This window comes from Taurulus bubalis (genome assembly GCF_910589615.1).
Source record: "Taurulus bubalis genome assembly, chromosome: 8".
Lineage (NCBI taxonomy): Eukaryota > Metazoa > Chordata > Actinopteri > Perciformes > Cottidae > Taurulus > Taurulus bubalis.
In genome coordinates this window covers 18,462,103-18,485,647 of record NC_136596.1, presented here as the reverse complement: position 1 = coordinate 18,485,647, position 23,545 = coordinate 18,462,103, and the positions used below count along the sequence as shown (strand labels likewise).

Sequence of the window (23,545 nt, the reverse complement as noted above, 5' to 3'; positions counted from 1 at the left end):
TAAACGTTGCTCCTTGTAGTAATACAAAACTAAAGATATCTATCACTACCTGAAGGCCCCGGATTCTCTGCAATGCTTGGGTTGAGTATTTGCTTGCTATCTGCAAACTCACCGCTAGATGCCACTAAATCTCACACACTCTTCCTTTAAACAGCATATTAGCTGCCTGGCCCACAATCCCTTTTTTTACTTCAATGCTATGTTAAAATGTTAATGTCAGCTAATACAAATTTAAAATATTGAGGGGAAAAAGGTTACATTTGCTGACTCAAACTTTTGCTTTATTTGTGGCTTTCTTACAGATTGGATAACAATATATATTTTAGCTCCACCATTTCTAAATATAATTTATTGCAGCCTGGTATACTGTTAAATGATTTCAGTCTGAACAAAAATGAGTTCAATTAACTGTAGGACTGGGCCATGTTTGCTCTTTTACTTTTCTGGCAGAAACACAAGCTACTTACCTCATGTCTTGGGACCTTACTGTCTTTCCACTGGCACGCAGAACAAGTCAATACCTTTTAAAACTGGCATTAAAAACATACAGGTATTTTGCACACATCAACCTTAATATAATACCTCCCCTGCTAGAACAAAGCCACACTGTCTAGCTTTTTCAAACTTGTAAATTGAACCCCTTGACAGTAACAATCGATACAATTCTAACACAGTTGGGTAGTCATGCTGTGTTTGCCCAGCCTAGACAAAGACATGAGTTATAGCCTTTGCAGGATGGGCGATGTCGACCAGGTGCCAAGACAACACAGCAGTGCCAGGATGGGTGTCCGAGGGACTGGGAATGAGAAGGCCAGAGAGGTTGGAGGTGCATGTTAATCACTTCAAGAGCAGGAGGCAGAGCTCTGCAGGTGTCTGTCCCACAAAGGACCATTCACTCTGGGTCGGGGCTGGCTCATCCCTGGTTACTTGCTATCGGACCGCTTCAGTCAGCTCACAAACGCCACACATCACAGCTCATGCAGGATATAATACAGCAGAAGAGCTTTGAATCGCAAATATTGCAGTCTCCATGAATACACAGGAATGAGATTGCCAGTGTCACTTGAAATAATTAATGTGCGCTATAAAAAGTATTGCGGATAATTACCACTCTATGAGACTCAGTCAAAGAATACTGCATACATTTTGAACACGATTTCTGCTTTATGCATTAGGCATATCATTTCATCTGTACCATTTCTATGAAATATGGCTGCTGCTCTATAATTTCCATGCACACTAAGTAATGAAATGTTACACTAGCCATGAAATAATAATGAGGTAGGTATAAGGCTAATATGATTATGAATATGAACATAACACCGGCTCTCCAGAGCGTGAGCAGTAATATATTTATGTTCATATGCAAAGGGTCATTTCAGTAGTTCTTCTCCATTGTTGAGACAAAATATGAAACATAATATTTGGTGTGCTTCACTTAAGTGATGTAAATGCAAATTTGAATCTCCAAATACAAACTTTCTGCTATTGTTTTTTTTCTGCATATCCCTATATCCCAGTTACTGTACAAATACATACTGCAAGACAATAGGGGCATACAATTAAGGCTTTAGAACCATTGATTTATAGACAAAAGTATTCCATCCAATAAAAAAAGACAACTCAAGGCGGGAGAACATTCCCCCGGATGCGAGCTGTTGTGATGTAATTACAATAGCTGGCTAGGTCAAGTAACAAATGCTTGAGTGAAATAATAAAAAAAAAATTTAAAAACAGAGAAGGTTAGCCTTGTTGTTCAGACAATATGAAATTAGATACTCAAATATGCAAACTGAATAATCTGTGAAGTGATGTATGTAATTTGAAGGAAACAAAGTCCTTGTTTTCTTTATTAAAACATTTTACTGGATTAATTTTTAATTTAAAGAATGTAATGAATCCAAAATTCTTCCTGAATAGACAAGATCTTTGTTAGGAACAAACAAATACTCAATCCCTGGATGTTTTGACCTGAATATACCAATGGTCTATTGCAGTGCATTGCATCTGTTATTACAGTGTGTTGCAAAACCAATTAATGCACGGAGACTGTTTACTACTCTCCTTTTTCAAGCGCCATTAGGACTTCTTCTGTAAAGAATACCAATACCAAATATTTGGTCCTGGTTGTTTTTACACAACATTTTTTTATCAGCTTTCAGAAAAATTGGACTGGGAAAAATCCAAGAATTGTATTATCTTCTACAAATAAAGCAACCTCCTTGCTGAGAGACTTTTCTTGCCAACTTGGTTCATATACAGGTCTGAGAGCACAGTGCAAGTCAGTACCCCTATTGAACAGACACTGTACTGTCTTTTTCACAGAACTAAAACACCTTTGGCAGCAGATGACAACTCCATCTCTCCTACTAGCAGCAAAGAAGCTCCTCATTATCCAAAATTAAAATGTATACAAATATTTTTTTGGAAGGACTAATATCACATAAAATCAATTTCTGACTGACACATGAAAGAGGTATGGTGGAATAGCTGGTTTAGTGGCATTAAAGCCATAACTTGCTCTTTGACTATTTGTCTGCAATACCACTTATGACCCACTTGACTAATGTGTGGCCCCTTTTGCCCGATGCATGTTTTGCCCCACAGTCCTGAGCAATATGACAATATATAAAATGGATGGATAGAAGGAGTGAAAGACCAGGGAATCGTATATAGATTGTGCCAAGGCAAGTCAGTTTCTGCAGACTTGAGATAAAGGGAGGATCTGACAGTAACCAGCTTCTACATTTCTAACCAAATTGTCAACAAGCTACAGGGCTGACAGTTAGGAATAAGAAATCTTCTTCAGGCATTGTACTTCTTAATAAATTAGTGTATCAGAGCATGAACTGCTCTTGAAAATAAAGCTGACCTTAGGTCTTGTCAAGTCCATTAGAAAAATTACATTCAACCTTTAACATCGTCAAGTGATGATACAAGAATTAGTCCCATGGACAAACAAATAAATCTATTTCAAAGAGACAGGCATCATCTCGGCTAAAATATGCTAGGTAAAAAAATCACCAACAACAACATCAACCACAGTTATGTGCTTGCCACAATGTGCAGATATGTTTGGTTGGTCATTAATTGGTTTGTTAACTGGTGATTGTGGTAGTAAATATGAACAACTCTGCTTTTTTGCCTCAGGAAAAACAGAATAAATAATACAGGACAAGACAATGTTGTTATGTTTCGTGAGCATACAAGAAAGCGTGTGATTACTAAAGTCGCAAACAGATGAAATTGGATTTGTTATTAGCATTCATGAAAAGTCTTTGAGTTTTCCCCAGATTACAGAGCATTTTTCAGCCCAGTAACAGGTGGTATGGAAATTCTCACCTTGTCCAGAGACTGCTCTGTGTTTGAGTTGCAAATGTGTTGTGTTCCAAATAAGATACTTCCTGGTTGCCAATGAGCCTAAAATGTATTCTGTGAGCGCGGGGATGTGCTGATAAAGCATCTGAGGAGGCCTTGCATATTACGGCCTAAAGTACACAAAGAATTAAGTCGCTTACACGGAAATTATGAGTATAAACAGACATAGAAATAGAATAGAAATTATCGGCTCCACTTGTCATCAGTGCAACACCTAAAGACAGAAATCTTTAGAACACAACTGATCCAGAATAGGTTTTTGCAAGAATGGTTTTCCTTTTTGAATTACAGGTTTACATAGTGCATATATATATATATATATATGTGTATATATATATATATATATATATATATATATATATATATATATATATATATATATATATTTATATATATATATATATATATATATATATATATATATATATATATATATATATATATATATATATATATATATATGTGTGTGTGTGTTTGTATGCACTCTGTGAATCGGTAATTCAAAAAGGGAAACCTGGAACGCCTGGCCTCATTGCGCAAGCCCCCAGTGATCAGTATGATCTGTCTCTTCCCTGCACCTGCAAATCCTTTTCTGGTTTTGCTTATCTTTTTGTTCCATACTTCACAACACCGTCCACAGACACAGACAGTTATGCTATACCACTGACCAACACACCTTGTATATTAAAAGGTCAGTGAAGTACCACTATACATATGTCAATTAAGTTTGCACTTTATAGCAACTGGGTGCAAACCTGCTAAATGCAGTGACCAGATTAAACATAAATATATGGACCAACATTCTCATTAGGTTTCTTATATCTGCAAAACACCACAGGTCTCTTCAAAAATATATGAATCAATCAAAGTCTACTGAGAACTTCCATTGGAGGTTCTGTAATGGTTCGTTGAGGTTCGTTGTTCTGAAGCGTTCAGTCATTATGGCGGTTCCTCACATAGGACATGAATACAGACGCTTTAACCGACCAATACCATCAGACCAGTCACTGACAGCAACCCCTTCTTCTAATAAGGTAATTAGAGGAGAGAACCGGAAGACTCTCCATGGTAACTCACTCACAAACAGGAGGAGCAACACAATGGAAGGATGAGATGATTGACAGCTCGTTGAAGCTCGCGCTCGCTGCCTTCGACCGCATTCATTAGCGATGAGAGCTTTCAACAACACAACACTACACAGTACATTTTACTTTTTAAATCAATGACTGTGATATAATAAGCTAGTAATTTAGTTCCCACCGTCGTATCGCGTTAAAAAAACACCGCATATTTCATAAAAGCGTGGCAAATCTTTTCTAACACACCGGGTCCGTGTATCCTAATCAATGCGTTACGAGCACCGCTCACTCGCCCAAAAGGAAGCCGACGGTTTATTTTCAGTTCATACATTTTTTTTAATTTTCATTGTAATTATATTGTTGTTATTATATTACTGTCACACCCTCCTTCTGAGTTGTAATGGCACAGACTACAACTTGGCGTTGCACGATAATCTTCCACCACATGCGAGAAAGCAAAGAGCTGTATCCTATTGATAAAAGCCTACCTCAGTTTCTTCTGTTCATCCTTGTTATTGAAAGCGAGGAGACTCTCCGGTGTGACGTGCAGTAGTCCGAGCTTCGGCTCAACAACGCTGTTCTGCATGCAACGTGTCTGCTGCAGGGATAGTAGTAGCCCGTGGAAACCTTCGATATCGCAAACTAGAGTTGTCAGGTTGCTGCTCGCGCGTCCTTTAGTCACGCGCAACATACACACACACAAAAACGAAGAAGGCGATCCTAACTGATTTAAAAGTAACTTCTCGCAACGGTATTGTTAATGTGACTATCGTTAATTATCACTGGTTAGTGACTGCGACGTTGTGTTGTATGAAAGGCAGGGCAGCCTCTACCCTCTCATCCACAACAGTGCAGGATACTATCGGTCACAAGGTGTCTCCGCCCATCACCATTCGCAGAGTGATGGAGGACATTTGTGATTTACTTTTTGATGATTTATCTGCATAATTATGATATAATGTACTCTGTTATTACTTTAAATGTTCTCATTTGGTAAGTAGTCAATACTATATTTGTTTATGGAAAAATATGATTTTGTTAACTCGCTCAATTAAATGCCACACAACACAGAAAATCAATTAGTCACCCGTATGTATTGGTTATATTTGATCCTTTGTTTTAACATGTCCCATCTTCTATTTCTCTAGATTCGGTGCTCCTATTGTTGTTTACTGGTACTGTGGTATTGTCAAGTCAGCACAAATACACAGAAAACGTCTAGTGGATATTTTTCAAAGTAAAAGTTATCAAAGCCAAACAAATACCACAGTAAAACATATACAATATAATATAGTTTTTCTGTGCAGAATAAATCAGCAAAGAGCAGTTATTTTTCATTTTAAATGTCATGGTAGTGGACAACCTTCTGTGTATACCATATGTTATGCATTGAACTGGTGTGAGTTTTTTCATTTTGTATATATATATATATTTTTTTTTTTTAACTGTGTCTGGTTCTTATTAAAGGTGCTATAATCATTCAGCACTTAGAATTGTTCTTCCGCCATTTCAGTCAGATGAAACTCTTTGGAGCATCATGTGTTAAAAGGTTGATCATTGTATCTAATTAAAGTCAATAAAGAAAAATACGTTTGCTCCAATTTAGCTCTGGTATCAACAAGCCAAGACAAATATTTTTGAATAATTTTACCAAAACGTGTTTTTAATACTAATGCTTTTATTATGAAATAACCGGAAACGTCATTATTACTGTTTGCTGTGTGCGTGTGGTCGCTTTATTTCTTGTAAACTGACCAATCACAGCGTGATTCAGAGCCTCGTTTTAAGGGCACTCGTTTTATGCACTGACAGTGCCAAAGTGGGCGGGATTCAAGCCAACGCATAGAGAATACATATTCACGCCCGCTGGAGAGGCTAATGAGACGACTGGAGACAGAAATCGAGGGGACTCCGTGTGGACACTTCCTTTTAGTTTTCAAGAGCAAGTGTATCGATAAAGCGAGCAGAACTAACTGTGTTGGATACAGCAGGTAAACCATTAGCTTATACGCGATTGTGTGCAGTCCTACGTACGTAACAAACGTTAAGTCGGCAACATTAGCTAAAGTTTGCTTTGCTTTTTTCATCTTTACGTAATTAACTGCAGACATGCTAACATTAGCTAGTTATTGATTAGACTTAGGTTAACTAGTTGCGCTGAAACGCTACATAGAGGCTCGCTCGGTGGCATCATCATTGAATGACATTGTGAATCACGGACGCGGCGTCACGTATTGTAACCTTTGCTGTCATGACAGTTAAAAGTAGGACAAGGATAATAAACCTTTTATGATCCCATGCCTAACCCTTGCTATTCTGAACATTGGTCATGCACACAGGAGGACACACAGCATGCCCTCTGGATGCTCCATTTGTTTTCCTACAGCTAAGTACCCTGTGTAAGTATCGAAGTAATCAATAGTAAAGTAACGTCGGTTTTAGTAAAGTATTTTTTTTTTGTGATTAGTGCATTGTTTAGGTTTGGGCATGAACATCCCCAAGTATTTTTCATCCAGATATATTCTCCATGGACACAGACAGAGAAGACAACCTTAGTGGTGTCATCTCAGTCTGTATATTAATGTTAAAATTGAAACGCACCCAAACCTGTTTTTCAACACTTGTTTCACAACCGATGTCTCATTTCTACAGTCAACGAACATCCATGGTTTATGTTGTCTTTCTATTTGACAGACATGACTCAGATTTGAAGGCAGGCGAGGATTGAGTGAAACTTTGTCATCAAACCTACGATCCATCCATCCATGTGTATAATTTTCTTCAAGTTTGACCCCCGTCCCGCATCCAAAAATGCCTACAGGTGAGCAGTCAAGCCTTTCAACAAACTTTTAATCTTACTGTGCTCGATGCAAAGTAAGTACACAAGACGGCTAATTTGGTCAGTCGTGCTGTCCCGAAAAGAGAATTCCAAAAAGAAAGGACTTGCAACGGAAATATGATAGATCATGCTTCCAGACGATCATGAAACATGTGTAGAAAGTGTACTTTAATTGGCACTTACTGTAGCTACCGCTATGTTGCAAACGTTCACATATCCTTATAAGTTTTAGAGCAAACAAGGGAGCTGCCTCCAGACCTATGACAGAGACGATGGCTTACTGGTGAGTTCTCTCTGCTAGAGCAGTTGACAAATGTGTCTTTTATATGCAATTACATTAATCTAAAGTTTCAAGCAGCAAGTGGGAAGACACTAAGATGAGGATGAAACATGATAAGAACCTGTGCCCTTTTGGTTTTGGCACTGCACTGTTTACTGTATGTATACCTTTTTTTAATCCAGAAGTAGCCACTAATTGGGCCATCTTGATAAACAGGGTTGTGAGGCTGTTTTTTTAGAAGATACTCAATAGACTGTATTGTTGAGAAGTGAGTATAACAATTATGCATGATACTTCTTTTTGATGCAACTATAACAAGAGCTGGGTTTGAAAATGTCTTTTCATTTGCATCATATGGCTTCAGTGAAGTGTTAGAAACAGAATATATAGATACGTTTTTAAAAAATGAATATGAGGTGAAAACCCGTTCAGGTGTCAAGTCTTGACATCACTGCTGTCATACTCTGGCAATGCTGCAATTGTCTGGATTTCATCTTGTTCCAGGTTTGTCTAGTGCATCACTTGGAGCTTTGGGAGTTGCACACACAAATAGCAGTATAGTGACAAAGGAGTTAAGAGAATCAATTTTCTGTTTTATCTATTTTATAGAAATGTGACAACTGATTTTGGAGGTGTCAGTCTTGCTCAAGTTATTTTACTGGATGACATGAATAGCTGGGTTGGTTACTTTATTTGTACCCATAGGTAGACTTATTTTGCAATAGAAAACTGCGTCATTATTAGGCAAATTATGCACTTGCTTACGATAGAGAATACAGCTCATGTGTTGCTCTAATTTACCATTTTAAAGCACTGACTGAATCTTTATGCAACCTCCATGTGCCCTACCTGACAGTTAATGGTAACTTTCAGTCGGCAGCACAGAGCAGTGCACTATATACTGTCATTGTGAGTTACAGGGTGATGTCAAGTCCAGCACATTATCATCCCGCTAAATTTGAGAGTGAACCCTCTACCTGACCATAGACCATCTTTGTCCTTCCCTCTGGGAGTCTGACTCTGCCTAAGAGGCCACAGCTGAGGTGTGGTATGAGTTCTGACTCAGGCCTCAACCTGGGGAAAGGTGAAATGTACTGTGTCCTAATGTGGTTACATCAGTGCTATATATAGAGGCTACTAGTTGCAGAAGTAGTTTTCTCTTGCTGCGGTGATGTGTAAATCAAAAGGACTGTTCAGGATACCCAGACTAAATTGTGTTAAAGGCAAGATTTCAGTTACATTAAGAAATAAGTATTTCTGTATTTCAAAAGTCGTTTTCCAGCCAGTACTGTTTTTTTATTTATTATTTCAAAGAAATGTGCAATCAAACTAAAAACATTGTAACATGATTCAAGCTTATAATTGTAGTACTTCCTTTAGAAGGTATGGCATAAGCAAACTGCAAAACATGTTTATCTCCTTCGGAGTATGATGTTACTTATGGCAAGCTGACAATTCAATTGTTATGTGCTGTTAGCAAGTTGATATTTTGAGCCAAACGCTGGCTTAAGAGGAAAGCGTGATCCCTGTGGAAACATGAATATGCTCATTATATATTATGGCAGCGTGTCGGTAAGACTTTCACATGTTTAGCCCCTAAGGATGTCAGTGTCTGTTGGTCATTCCACCGCTATGGTCCAGACTGAAATATCTCAAAGTTGTTGGATGGATTGCCATCATTTTTTTGTCGTGACATTCATGGTCCCCCGAGGAGGAATCCGACAGACTTTGGTGATCCCCTGACCTTCCTTTTAGTGCAACCATGAGGTTGAGATTTGTGGTTTTGAACTGACACTTCCTGACGACTACTGGATGGATATCCTTGATCTTGGTAACCCCCTGACCTTCCCCGTGGCACTGCCAGCAAACTAAAGTTTCCACTTATCGAGTGAATCCTTGGATCTCGAGGAAAAGTCACATAGTCACCAAAAAACGTTTTGAAACATGAATATCCTTAAATACATAATTCCACGCAAACCTAAAGTGGCTCCTACGAGCCCCCAAACCATTGAGTTTACTGAATAGACAAAGAATCAGAGTTGGGTATTCATGAAGAGCTTTGATACCTCGCTGCTTCTCACCATTCTTCCAACATGATGCAGCTGGCTGACTGTGATCAGAGCGGCTTGCATGTGATTTCCCCCTCAGGATCCGATAGCAGATGCTCTTTCAGATGTAGCATCATTAGTGTTAGCTTTGTTTTCTGGAACAGTTGTGACTCACACAGTGCCATGGGAACAGGCTATCATTACCACCTAATGCACAGAGGTCGGCCCTGTTAGGCCTGTTTGGGTTATCTGTTTGCTCTTAACAAGGGGCATTGTGCGCTCAGAAAGAACATGCAGCTATTATAGAGGTCAATACATTTCATTAGCTTTTTCTTCTTTTCTCTGGCCTGTGTAGTTTGCCCAAAGGGTGTGTGATTGCTCCTATGCAGTAGTTAAATCCACATCTCAATTATCTCAACTCAAGTTCTATAAATGTACAACAATTAGTATAATTGACTAAGCTGCACATGTGTTGGTGCTTACACACCATAAAATACATAAGCCCATGATTCTCTGCTAGAATGCTAATTCATATTTACAAAGGTCACCCAATGCAATGGTGATAGGTCATCTTCTCCTCTGAGCAAAATAATAATTGTTTCCTGTGTTTCATAATCACTGTATGGGTGAAATTAGCTGGATGAGGGGTTGTGTGCATGTGTGTGTTGCTTTGTGCCAGTTGTTACCGGCTGGTAAAGAATCTAATGGCTGGTGTTGCATTAGAAACAGGTCACAATGCAGTTTGTAATCGTTAATGGCCATGGACATAATGGCACCATTACTCACTGACACCCTGATTAATAATGCAGGTCGAGGTTGTAGTGCGGCGCTTAACTGACAGGCAGCCTGTGTCTGACACTGTTCCGACTGTTCATTCGTGATCGTAGCAGTACATGTTAGTGTTGCCGCTTTGCTTAGGCAATAAAAGCTGATAAAACACCTGGGAAGCTTACTGATGCAAGGCAAGTGCAAGCAGCTTTGTGAGATGATATTGTTTATCTCAATCTGTCATGTCAGATTAATACATATACAAAAGAAGATGTCACAGAATATCTTGGTACGGCTTATATGTATGGACGCAGATAAACCAAAATGTTAAAGTTACATTGCATGTGCTCGGCGTTCCACAGTATGCCCCACATCATACAGAATCTTGTACCAACACAACACCAGGGAGGAGACCTAACAATGGTCCAGACCTCCTCAGATTCTCAAACTTATCTTAACCTCGAGACACAGAGCCTCCTCACATACAGCATGCCAAGTGTGAAGGACTCCGAGGCCTCTCAAAACACCAAACCCTGACACTGAACAAATAATACATTTCTTCATCTTTATTATAATTGTCCACGACAATGAGTTTAACTTTGTACAATGTGAATTCTTAAATGAACGTCATACCATCAGTGTTGATATAACTGTGATAGAGACAGTGTAATGAATGCTGTCCACATCACTCTCAGTTTATAATGCACTGAATAGGAAATAAAAATCAAAGGTGCCAAGCTGCTGTGTTACACTGACATTGGTACACTATTTTCTGTCTATAAAGACGAGTTGTTTGTAACTTTTATATTGGTTTGTCCTTTAGCGGTCCCCTTCCTTTTGATCATCTCTTCTTTGGTCATCTTTAAAGGACCTCCTCCCTGTATCCTTGGCCTTTTGTATCCCTCGCATCATACTCAATCAACTTGCAATATAACTGTACTGCGAGACTCCTGGGCATATCTGAGACCTTTATGAAGGCAGCGAGACCAGCGATTGCCTTCTTTAATACCTCATTGGATCACGGCAAAGAAACAAGATTCCCTGAATGAACAAAAATAACAACTATCTAAACCCCTCTTCCTCCCTCTTTCCAGGCTAATTTTGGCTGCAAACCGAGATGAGTTCTACAGCAGGCCGTCCAAAGTTGCAGACTTCTGGGGGAGCAACACTGAGATCCTCAGCGGTAAGTCTGTACATTACATACATTGCTGGTCTTCTTCCATGTGTGATTAAAAAGTAAACCTAAAGCAAGTTATACCAGTTAGTTGTGTTTTGAAGTGCAGGTTTTGTCTCTATCTGGCTTTCATTTAACAAGATAAGTCCCGAAGGTTGGAAGGCTCTTTAGCAAAGAAGATTTGGCCAAAACGGTAAAACAGTGCAAACAAAATGATAGAAAATCAGGCAATGGATAATATATTTAAACAATTAAGGAAAATTAAATGTTCAATCAAGACCAATGGACTTAGACTGTGTTAGACTTACAAAATCTCTCTTGGCTCTCCGACAATGCAGCAGATGTTGGCTATTTAGCCGTGTTTGACTACAGTTTTATTCAAAGCTAAATGGCTTTCAATAATCAAGGAAAAATCTGTCTCGTCCATCTGAGACTCACATTCTTATCCGCTCTGTCACTGTACCTCCCCACCCGCAGTAAACTATATTTAATTGACTGATGTCCAATACACATTATGGCCAAGCAGAGGAAATCAATCTTTTTTTTTTGCCAAAGGGGGAAACGCTGAGATAGCCCTGTTGTTCATCAGTCTGCTTCTCCCCTCTGTAATAGAGGGGTCAGGACTCCAGTAGTGGGCTCTTAATTGATCGCTGCTTTTATGCGGTGTGACAGGAATGAATGTCTCTGCCTTATCTGCGGGGCTAGAGGGTGGGGAGGCAGGGCCCTTAAGAAGACATAGCATGACGAGAAGGGAAGTAAGCTATAGCTCCCAGTGGGATCAGGCTAGCTTTCCATTCACTCCCGGAGGAACTAGACCATTTGGCTCCCTCGGTCACTGTCAGTGTAAGTGGACCTGTCTTTATTGATCGCCAGGAAGTGTAGTGCACATGCCATTTCATTTGAAGAAGAGGAATGTGGAAAGAAAACAACAGATTTATTGATGGACTGATTTTATTTAATTACCGCCAAAGCTACAATGGAATGTTTCAATAGATGCATCTAAATGCAGGCAAGTTCAAGTTCAGTATGTCGTTTTACTGTCTTTGTGAGGACATTTTGCTGTTTGTCCATCGAGGGTTTGCCTTCCCAAGGATGTTCCCCATTGTCATAAGATGACTATTAGATTCAACTGTTTGTCAACGTTATTTTTCATGTGGTGACTTGTTTGCTTGCCTGTTGACAGATTTCATATTTTTACATTTTCATATGATCTGCTGTGTCGTTAAACAATTGCAGCGCTATCAATTGAACTTCTTAAGAGAGAGTTACCTGTGTTGAACATAGGATAAACCAATGTGTAATAATTCTTCTTTTTTTGTCATTTGATATTGTGATAGCGGTTATTCCAAGTTACTTGTGCCTTTAATGGCTACTAAAAGCATGCAGTATGTTTTACATGAAATTCTGATGAACATTGGAGCTGCGTTTTAATAAACATTTTACTGCTTTTGCATTTACCAGGCCTGGACCTTGAATGTGGAAAGGAAGGAGGATCATGGCTGGGGATCAGCAAGCGGGGCAAGCTGGCTGCAATCACCAACTATATGGAAAAGTCTCTCAACCCTGATGCACAAGGAAGAGGTGCGCCAACCATGACAAATATGTTGACTCATCAAATGCCTAGTGTTACGACATCCATAGTCTCCTGTGAATCATCTTGCAGTGTATTTATTTGATAAGTTAACCGTTTCTAATACATTTTTAGTCTTCTCATCTATATATATTTAAGTTGGCACTATATTTTTTTTTTTTTGTCATCCACAATTAAAAGAACAGCATTGCATTTTTTGGGAAGATCTGGTGAAATTATTTGTCCTGCAAGTTTTAAATATCTTTTTTATTATTTATATGTACATGTTTTATATGTATTCATTAGGCTGGTTTCATTGAGTGCATAATTTAAGAACTATTCATTGTTACCCATGTTGCTCTGCAGGATGTCTAGTGTCTAACTACCTTATGGACAAGGATCTGGACAGCTACTCTTACCTAAAGAAGGTGTCAGCAGAAAGCCACTTGTACAATGGTTTCAACCTCCTCACAGCGGAGTTCAAGTGAGTTCAAGGTGGGGTGAAATCCCTCTGAGTGTATAGTCCATCAATTGATAGGGCTGAGTCAAAGATATGTTAACATCATGAGAATCCCTAGTGCCAAGATTTGGTAGCAAAACGACACATTTGTCTTCAAGAAAGCTGCCATACACTATTCGTTTTGCAAGTTGACATTTTTTCCAGAGGTAGAACAAATACAAATTGTGGCCACCTAAGAATGTCAGATGTTAAGACAAGTGTCAGCAAATAAATCTAACTGAGATTTGTTTTTATTCTTTTCAAACTTGTTGAGTAATCTCTTGTGTGCTAAACAAGAACTGGAAAAAAGCTGCTGAGCTGTGAAAGAGCCAGCATTACATGTCTAAAGGAAAACCTGTTCATATTTCAGGGTTTCAGATGAAGAAAATCTAGACAGTATTAAAAATAATGAGGGGTTTTTCATTTTTCGCCTTCTGGTCTTGACTGAATTTGGTGGTCTGACAAAGGGGGGAAATCAAAGTGGGATTAGTACAAACCAAGATAGATGCCATGGTGGAGGCCCCTGTAGACAATTGGCATGGAAACGCGTCTCAGTTTCTGCCAGCAAGAGGCTGATGGTTCAGCTTCAACACATGCCCCTACCTAACTGTATCCCTGGCGGGGGACAGGAAAAAACATCCGGGTTTCCACAGAGGAGTTGGGTCTCATGATCCGTGTGTCCTGGTAACAAGGCCTCAGGGGGATTTTCTTCTGCTTGGCAGCCCTTCTTCCATTTGTTAGTATTCATTTTAGGTTGGACAGAATACATTGGTTTTCTGTTGTAAGAGGTGCATATTCAAAACTATGATGTTAGCAAATCATTGCTGCAGACCTCCAATATGGTTCAATTTATTGAAACAATTGGTCTTTGATTTTAAACGGAGATGACAGAAATTGCAATTGTCACTGGCAGATTGAATTTGCTGTAGATAAATGCGGTAGTAAATAGTTAAGCTAATGTTAGCACTATTGGTTGGATGAAATCTCTCTCTGACTGATTTGTAATGTTTCTTACTGACATGTAAGATAATAAACAATGATGTCTTAGACATGGACGTAATGGTTTTTGACAGGTTAAAAAAAGATACCACCCTCCAAACTCTTAAAATGTTGAGTGTCTCTCATAATACAGCCCCATGCTCCACTTAAACATGTATTTACTGTACATGCTATATTGGTTCTGTCAGCACTGTTGCCGTTGTATGCACTGTTAGCGCTTGTTGAAAACCTTATGAATGGAATAGAGATGTGCTCCGAATTCCATGTAAAAAAACGTATCAGCAATTTGCAGCTTCAGTATTGATTCAGCCTTTGAAAAGCCCTTTCCTTTCCTCTTTTCTCATCGGACTAAACAGCAGTTGGATAGCTTTGCTGTTGTTTCTTTGATAGGCTGAAGCCATCACGATATGCAAATGTCCTTATTAAGACTGGGAGCTGTAGTTACGCCTGCACAGCCCCTTAAATTAAGGAATAAGGTGCCACCCCACGCTCATGGTACACCAGCAAACCCTGTGTGTTTGTTGTGATAATGCCTTACGTCTTCCGCTTTGCCTGGGCGGTCATCGAGGGCGGAAATCACTCGCCAGAACCCCGTGCTGTGAATGTACTGTGTATGTTTCCCTCCTCAAATACCATCTGAGGGGAGCTGCTTTCTTTGCAGATGGAGAAGACACTTAGACAGAAAGCTAGCCGGCATCTTATTAATAAACACCCTTATTTACCAGCCTATTTGTTTTCCACTGTAGTGTGCATCAGAGTATGGATGGATGGACAGAACATTCACTGTTCTGTTTGGTCACGTCTCAATGAATGGGTTGAGTTGTACATCCTAACCTTCCCTCTGTGGAGCTATTACCATATATTTTCACATTTAGAGCTAGGATCTTCTCTGCTTGATGCTCTCAAGGCTGCATTATCCAACCTTCCATTTGGCTTTTCGATACATTTGTTTTTGATCTTCCATTTCATGTCGCTCTCACTTTAAAATCAGTGCCCCGATATTATTCATTTTATTGAATATAAGACAAACAGTTGAGCATCAGATATGCACATTTCACAGTATCAGGGATGGATGCACTCTCAATATTTAACATAACATTGCTAGAATGGCTCAAAATGCACCGAACACCATTTCCATGCCTTTAATCTCTGCATGTGTGGGTGTACACGCACAGATGTGTGTGTTTTGGATATGGGGAGTACATGCTGCCGTTACCCAGGAGCCCCCACTAACATGCCCATCTACATTCTGAACTGATAATGTCGAAAGCTCATCCAACCATCTCCAGGCAACTACACCCCAGCTGGTGATGGGGAAACTGCTCCGAAGCCTCAGTATAGAGGACTCTTCATTAGATCGTTTCCCAGCCAGCATACTGATTACTTCTCTTACCGAGATCTGAAAAAGCCTGCTTTTGACTCTTCCCCCCTCGTTCTCGCTCTGCCCAGTGGCCTTGACCTCCTGCAGCTCCCTCATCTCAGCCCAAATCAACCCACAGCACACCTGATGTGACTTTCTATAATTGTGCCAGTATCAAATGGCAGAACTAGAGCTATCTCCCTGCAAATCCTCCACAAGCTACCGCCACGATCTATTTGATGCATATCACGGGCAAACTGTGTACATACACACCAGGCCTTTCGGGTATTGTTGAGTTCAGTGCCGAGCTCAAACATTTGTTTGCTCACAGCAGAAATGACAATAGGTTCAAAGCTTTACAGATTCTTCGGTTTTCCTGCAGGTTACAGTGCCTTCTGGTTTCCGCTGAGCAGCAGCTACTGTGTACATGCATGTATGAGGGGTGACTACTGTCACCCGAGTCAACATTGGCCAGTGTTGCTGTGTTCATAGGCAGCAAACGCAGTTGTTTATTCAGACTGCTCAGTTGGGTTTTGGGTAAAACTTGGAAACAATAACAGTCTTTGTTTTGTTATTAGAGAAAGTCAGAGAAAGTGTAATGTCAACCTACAGCTTTGAGGATTCTTTCTCAGCTGCCTGGACACATTTTCCTGCCTTTTAATAAAACGTTCAGCTCCAGGAAATTTACACAAGACAGAAGAGTGCTTGTGCAAACACTAAAGGATGACCTCTGCACCGGGGAAACTGTTTGCAGAAAAGCAAGTTTAGCACTAATCATTTGTTGTTTGTGTTTGCTCATGTCCGTATGTGCCACATGTTATTTCCTCAGTCTAGGACGGTTATCATGGACTTAATTATAATAAACTAACTAATCAGATGTAGGGCTGCAACAACGAATTGATAAAATCGATAAAAATCGATTATCAAAAGTGTTGGCAACGAATTTCATTATCGATTTGTTGTGTCGCGCGATTATTATGCCGGCAATAAGTCGCGGAGAAAAAAAAAAAAGAGTGGAGCAGAGCAACTGGCCGGCCAGCGTTTCTGAGATTGGAGTGAGACACGAGAAAAGCTGAGGTTGTGATGTTCTCAAAAGTAGAAGATCTTTGACGAGTCGAGTCTTGGCCAATCAACGTCTTCATGTTCCTCAAACTTGTTTTTAATGGAAGCTAGTCAGCTTGCTATCGCGTTAGCTAACGTGTTTGGTTGTGTATTGTCGTTAAAGTTACGTTATGTTCCGTTACAGTTCAGTCTTGCTTGTAAAAAAACGTAACGTGATGAAACATGCCGTCACCCCCCAGTCTGGTTCAGTTCACGCTGTCACTCGTTAACGTTAAACCGGCACACCGGCGGATCTGGCTGCAGGTTTTTTTTTTTTTTTTACTCAAAGTAGAATGAAACAAATCACGTAGTTAGGCTTAGCCAACAACGTGACGTCGTGGTTTTAAGAGACCCAGAATGAAAGAGTTTAAGGAAGAGGACGCTCTATATGGAGCAGTACAGCTTCCCTCTGTCCCAGTATTTCATACATATTGATAACGCAGGGTATGTAAATGCAGCCTCTGGAGGGATCAATTACAGTAAAAAAGGCTCTCATTTGGCAGATGTAAAGTATACATGTATATGTTTTTAGTGTTAGTCCATTTTATTGTTTTAATTAACAGCTCAGGGATGTTCAAGGAGCAACCTGTTTATGCACTTTCTGAAGATGTTTTGCACTGTCACTTCTGTTTTTGAATAAAGGGTTGGAAATGAACGTTTTTTTTTTTTTATCCGATTAATCGATTATTAAAATAATCGTTAGTTGCAGCCCTAATCAGATGAGATATCTTCAATTAGTACTGTTATGTACATAATGTGAAATGCAAGCATACAGTAAGATAAAGATCCACCCTTATTCCATTACATTTGGCCGTGGAAAACCAGAGGCATTTCATTTTATCGAGCCTTAGTTGTCTCACTTTGATAAGCAAATAAACAAAATATACAAAAATATTTCTTTGCATAAAGTGTTGCATATTTTGTGTGCGTAATAATTCCAACCAAATTAAATACATCTCTAGGTTCTTGAAACGCCTTGTACTTAGTTCAAATCTTTGGCTTCAAGATTAATTCATCCATTGTGCGTTCTATAAAACATCAGGAAATATTAAAACGAAGAAATGCCAATCATAATTCTACATCCAATGTGACAATTGCTTCTTTTGTCTGACCAGCAGTTCAAACCAAAATATATTAAATTTACAGTGACTATAAAGCTGCAAATGGACACAGAAAGTGGAATAATCAAACGTTTGGCCTTTTTTCTTGAAAAGGGAATCAATTTGTTGCATTGATTATCAAAGTAGGGTGATGATCAACGTATAAATTAATGTACTAATTGTGTCAGTCCCAAACATCAGATATGAAATCATTGTTAATGGATTTTATGGAAAACATGTTCTGCTTATGTTGATGTATCGTAGATACAAAAGGCCGATCTGTATTTTGGCTTTTAAAACTGTCTCATAAAGTTTGTGGCAGAGCTACGACCCCAGCAGCATATTCTGCTCCTGTCTTGCCAGATATTGACTGGGAAACTTTCCAAGTTAGATGTTGAAGCAGTGTTGCGCCACATTTCAGATTGACTGATGCCACTGGTATGGCTGTCATAAAATTGACATCAAAAATTAATTCCACTGCTGGTTCAAAGGATTTGGTCATAATTTAATATTCACTCTCCTGTACCAAAGCCATCACAGATGCCCTTAATGTCAGACAGATTTTTCAGACTGAATAAATTCCCTCTAACTGAGGCCTTTGCAAAGAGATCTAACACCATAACTAAATGGTTTTGTGGTATTCATAGTTGTTTGCAGCACTATTTTTGTTTTTCATTTTGAAGCATTAATTTTATCCAGTTGTTCCTTTTTTTTTTTTTTTAGGATGAATTGAAATGCTGCAATTAATGATGCTGTTGGGTATTTTTCCATTAGAATTGCCTCAAATGAAACGGGCATATTAATTTCTATTTTCCAAGATTGCAAAGGCAATTGTAGGTTCACTGTTCATATTCTCTCTCACCCTGAGCACTCATTTCACAGGATTCCCTCAAGAGTACTCGTTGCTGTAAACAAAAAAGATTGCAGCGCACACCAGCATACCAGGATGGAAACTATTTTATTAACAGATTACATGAACAACGAGAAGGAGCAAACCATGCGTTTTGCATGTTGCTTCATCGAGTGTGTCTTTTAAAGAATCAGGTGCTGATTGGCGGAGAATCCAACAGTTTCACAATCACCAATAAAATGATGACTAAAATAATGGGCAACTATAATTCTACCACACAAAATTAGATCTAAAAAGTATATTTCCATTAGATAACGAGATACAATTAATGTAAGAGTACAACAGAGGATGAGTAGATCCAGAATGCATAGATTTCTATAGGACAGCATGAATATAAAGTAGATTAATATCCCCATAATAAGATGCATAAAAACTAGTTGAAAATATATAAATATATTATAAGAAAGCAGGTACTATGCAAAATACATACTACAAAGTGTCTGTGTGTATATATATATTTATATTTATATTTTCTGTATTTGTTTATTTCAAGACCAGAGAAGCATTGTGACTCTGACACGGCCTTCATAATTGGAAAAGAACAACTTTAATCATCGCTAAATGCAATCTGTAATTTTCCATCTTACTGTGTCCCATGCAGAGCCAAACAAGACACTATGTGTTACTATGGAAACAGAGGCAGCCCTGAACCCATCTATCTAAAACCAGGTCTGTTTTTTTTTTTTTGCTGCTATGGTTGATGTAGAAACTGTCCTTTCCTCTCGGCCTATGGCCCATTCATGTTTCTATATTGATATCGCTATCAGATTGTCTATTTATTAATTTCCTGCCACACGGTCTCCAGCAGAGCTCAATAGTGTATATCTGTGTCTGTGTCCTTCAAATGCCCCTCAGCAGGAGTCTATGGCTTGAGCAATTCGCTGCTGGACACTCCATGGAGAAAACTGCTGCAAGGCAAAAGCCACTTCACCAGCGTAGTCAGCGACCAGTCCCTGTCCTGCGACGGACTGGTGCAAGAGCTGATCAACGTCCTCTGTAATGAGGAACAGTGAGTGGTGAACACCCACTGAGACATGCCCTCACTGTAGATTCACACACCACAACATTGTTCATTCATTTTAGTTTAGGGATAGTTGTTTATCAAATTTTCTATGGATTTCATGGCAATTTTAGTGGTTGAATATTGATGAATTGACATTAATGGGGTCACGAATGTTGACATGCACCGACAGATGGAAATTTAAAAAGTTACGTTAATTCCCTTTCTTGCTGAAAGTTGGATGAGAAAACGCATAACCGCGCTTATGTCTGTACGTTGAATATGATGAGACGGTGCCGTATGAACATAAGTGAAAAAGTAGTGGTGTTATCACCATGTTTTCAAGAAAACAACCAAGACTCCAGGAAGTTAGTGCCCCAGCCAGGAAATTGTTAGGTCTTGGCATATAGTTAATAGACATTAGTCCTGACAGCCTTGTACCTCTACAAGAACATTTTAGAATAATTCATTTTCATAACTAATAAAAACAATGGCTAATCCTGCAACATTTAGGCCAGATTGCAGTAATGAATTCCCTGAATTGAAAGCAACATAGTTTCAAATATCAAATTGTGCGTTTTGTCAAGAGATGAGCTTACAAGTATATTATACTTGACCTGAACATTCATTAGGAGCATATAGTATGTAAACTCTCAAACCATATGGAGAAATGTGGCTAGTAGCTGTTTATTATATACAAAAAAGGTATCACGACTCAATTGCTTGACCTATTGTTTGCCTGAGATATTTTCAGAAACGGATGTCAGTGAGCTGAGTTCAGAGAAAGTTTGCAAACCAGCATGTTCAGTCAAGCTTGATATAGAAATTAAAGACAAAGCCGGTTAAGTAACAACAGTGGATTGCTGACTTGTATATACTGCATGGGGGATGTGATAAAGAATGAGCTATGCTGACTCTCTAAAGCTTCTCAAAGCGGTGTCTTGTGGGTTTGTTTAACAGGAACACGCCTGATCCAGTTCTGGAGAGCCAGAGTAATGCTTACAGCAAGCCCGAGATCCAGGCTCAGTCCGCAGTGTTTGTTCGCTACCCGCCTTATGGCACAAGGTCAGTCTTCCACTTCTGCTAAATCTCTCTGCGCTGTCCCCTGGTTGTCTTTACCTGAGGTGACTGACAGGGCTGTAAAGAATCCCCAGTGTCATAATCAATCCTGTCTGCGCTGTGATGCACTGTGGACTAGGGGGGATACAGAGGCTGTGCTATGGCCAAAAGGTCTAAGGTCACTGCCTGCTCACTTTTAATACAGGTTTTTGCTCAATAGCGCAAATATGACTTTTCAGTGATCATGGTTGTCCACAGTGTTACTCCTGCCACTTGCCTGTGCTCGTTGGGGTTTTCCGTTGTTAATGTGTTTGTTTGCTTGTATCCCATGTCCCTGCTCATCTAGGACCAATACAATTATCCTGATAGACGCAGAGGGTAATGTGACCTTCACAGAGCGCACCATGCTGAACTGTGACACAAGCAAATGGAGCACCAGTTCTTTCCAGTTCAAACTGCAGGTGTGAAGAAACGATGGCGGAAACCCACTCTGTGCCTTCCTCCATCCGTCTTCCCCTCCTCCAGATGCGCCGTAGCAGCCATGTGAAAATAAAGATTCATATGCACTTTTTCTTCAGCTAGTAGATGCTAGCTGCCTCATTAACATCAGCAATATGTATTTCTTACTTTTGATTTAAGTTAAAATGCATCTTTGGAAAATGTGTGCTAATTTAAGATTGCCAAAGAAAAGTAAACATTTTGTAAAGGACTTTCTTTTTTTTTTTTACCTACACACAAAACCACAGGGTTTGGTTGCTTCAAAAAGTCTAATGCGTAACAAATTTCTGGTAAACTGCTGGAAATGCAATCAATATCGCCGTGCACAAGATTATTTATTATTAAATATACACTTAACGCACAATTTCTGGACTAGAATTTGAAATTATTTTCTGTTTTACACAATATAAAATCTTTGGGTCATCGGTATATTTCTAGAGAATGTATCATCTTATTTAAATTTACAGTAATTGTCATACATTAGAATTATGACTACTTTTTAAATGTTGGATTACGGTAACCCTGTTGCAGGTATTTAGTTATGCCCCAACACTGTAGCCTCAGTGTTGGTTACAGCAAATGTTTAATGCAAACTGTTTCAGGCAATGGATCTCTAACCATTTTCATGGTAAAAAAATATATAAAATAACAGCATTTTACAGCTGTTTGACAAACAAATAAATATCAAAACCCTCACACTTGGCTTTCTATTCATTAATGGTTGACACAATCACACTGTATGAAACCCCTTTGTTAAGTAACTAAACATTTCTGCATTTAATCTATATAAAAAAGACAACTGGTTCTTCCTCTTACCGTTTGTATTACTTCTACTAAGTGTCTCTCTGTTTTTCTGCCCTTTATCCACACGTTACGTGTTGGGACGCTAATTCAAAGGCGAAAATATTCACAATAAGAGAACGTTAAAATAAGTATATTATTAAAGTGTTGTGTATGTTAATAGAGAAAAGATGTACACGGGTGTTATACTGTAAAACAAATTGTCCTGGGGATGTAAGTGTCTGGGCTTTATTTATGAACCCAACTGCAGATGGGAAGAAACTGTTCTTGTGGAGTGAGGTGTTGGTTCTGATGGACCGCAGCCTCCTGCCTGAGGGAAGGGACTCGAAGAACACCGTGGCAGCCATCCGCGGTGACATCTTTCTGCTACTCTCAACTATCTTGTGTGAAGAGGGGTATTTCAGTGAAAAATTCAGTTTTTGTCAAGTCTTGAGGTGCCTACAAAAGCAGACGAACCCACAATTATTATGACTTAATTTTTGTCCCCGTCATTTGATCTACTGTAAGATGTTGAGGTTTCTTATAGCCATGGGGCTGTTCCATGCAGTGTACAGCACAATCAGTAGGAAATGTGCAGGTGCAAATAATTAAATTAATTATGGCTGAAATCCATTTAGCTTCTGGTTTCTGGGGCCACAGTAATGTGATTAGTAAAACATCTGTTATTCCTACGATGAAAAGTAAATCAAATGTTATGTTGATTTAACTTCATATAAATGGATGAAAAATTATTTTCAGAAACCATTTCCACTATTCATTATTATATATCACTATTAATTTAGCTGACTGGGCTGCCACACATTGTTACTGTTGGTGAATAGTGACCCCAACTGGCAAGTTGAGATATTGCAATGCACATATTCCTTGTGGTCTGCCCCTTATCACTTTAGGATATCACATTATATACCCACATACACTGGTGGTGACAACACAAAAGAAACCCAGGCTGTGTTTATAAAAAAAAAGTATGCACATGCTGCATTCATCTTTCCTTCGATCCCTACTAGTCTCCCAGTTCCCCACAGCAAGATGCTGCCACCACCATGCCTAACTGTGGGGATGGTATTGGTCAGGTGATGAGC

General features: G+C 39.2%; 1 protein-coding gene across 2 annotated transcripts; it reads left to right on the top strand.

The window, feature by feature from the left end:
* The first annotated feature begins 6,401 nt into the window (after nt 1-6,401).
* On the top strand, nt 6,402-22,350 carry tango2 (transport and golgi organization 2 homolog). Of its 2 annotated transcripts, XM_079221927.1 has the most exons (10): nt 6,402-6,448; nt 6,797-6,856; nt 7,152-7,278; nt 11,487-11,575; nt 13,028-13,147; nt 13,503-13,620; nt 19,707-19,774; nt 19,964-20,114; nt 21,066-21,170; nt 21,511-22,350. In XM_079221927.1, the coding sequence occupies exons 3-10, from the start codon at nt 7,223-7,225 to the stop codon at nt 21,629-21,631; spliced, it is 828 nt and encodes a 275-aa protein (XP_079078053.1). In that variant the 5' UTR covers nt 6,402-6,448; nt 6,797-6,856; nt 7,152-7,222; the 3' UTR covers nt 21,632-22,350. The 2 variants fall into 2 exon arrangements, with proteins under 2 accessions (XP_079078053.1, XP_079078054.1); XM_079221928.1 differs by lacking the exons at nt 6,402-6,448; nt 6,797-6,856; nt 7,152-7,278 and adding an exon at nt 7,555-7,579.
* Nucleotides 22,351-23,545: the final 1,195 nt, after the last annotated feature.

Coding starts and splice junctions, on each gene's coding strand:
- tango2 (XM_079221927.1), top strand. CDS start 7,223: ATGTGTATAATTTTCTTCAAGTTTGACCCCCGTCCCGCATCCAAAAAT. Junction 7,279..11,486: donor GCATCCAAAAATGCCTACAG/GTGAGCAGTCAA, acceptor CCCTCTTTCCAG/GCTAATTTTGGCTGCAAACC. Junction 11,576..13,027: donor CAACACTGAGATCCTCAGCG/GTAAGTCTGTAC, acceptor TGCATTTACCAG/GCCTGGACCTTGAATGTGGA.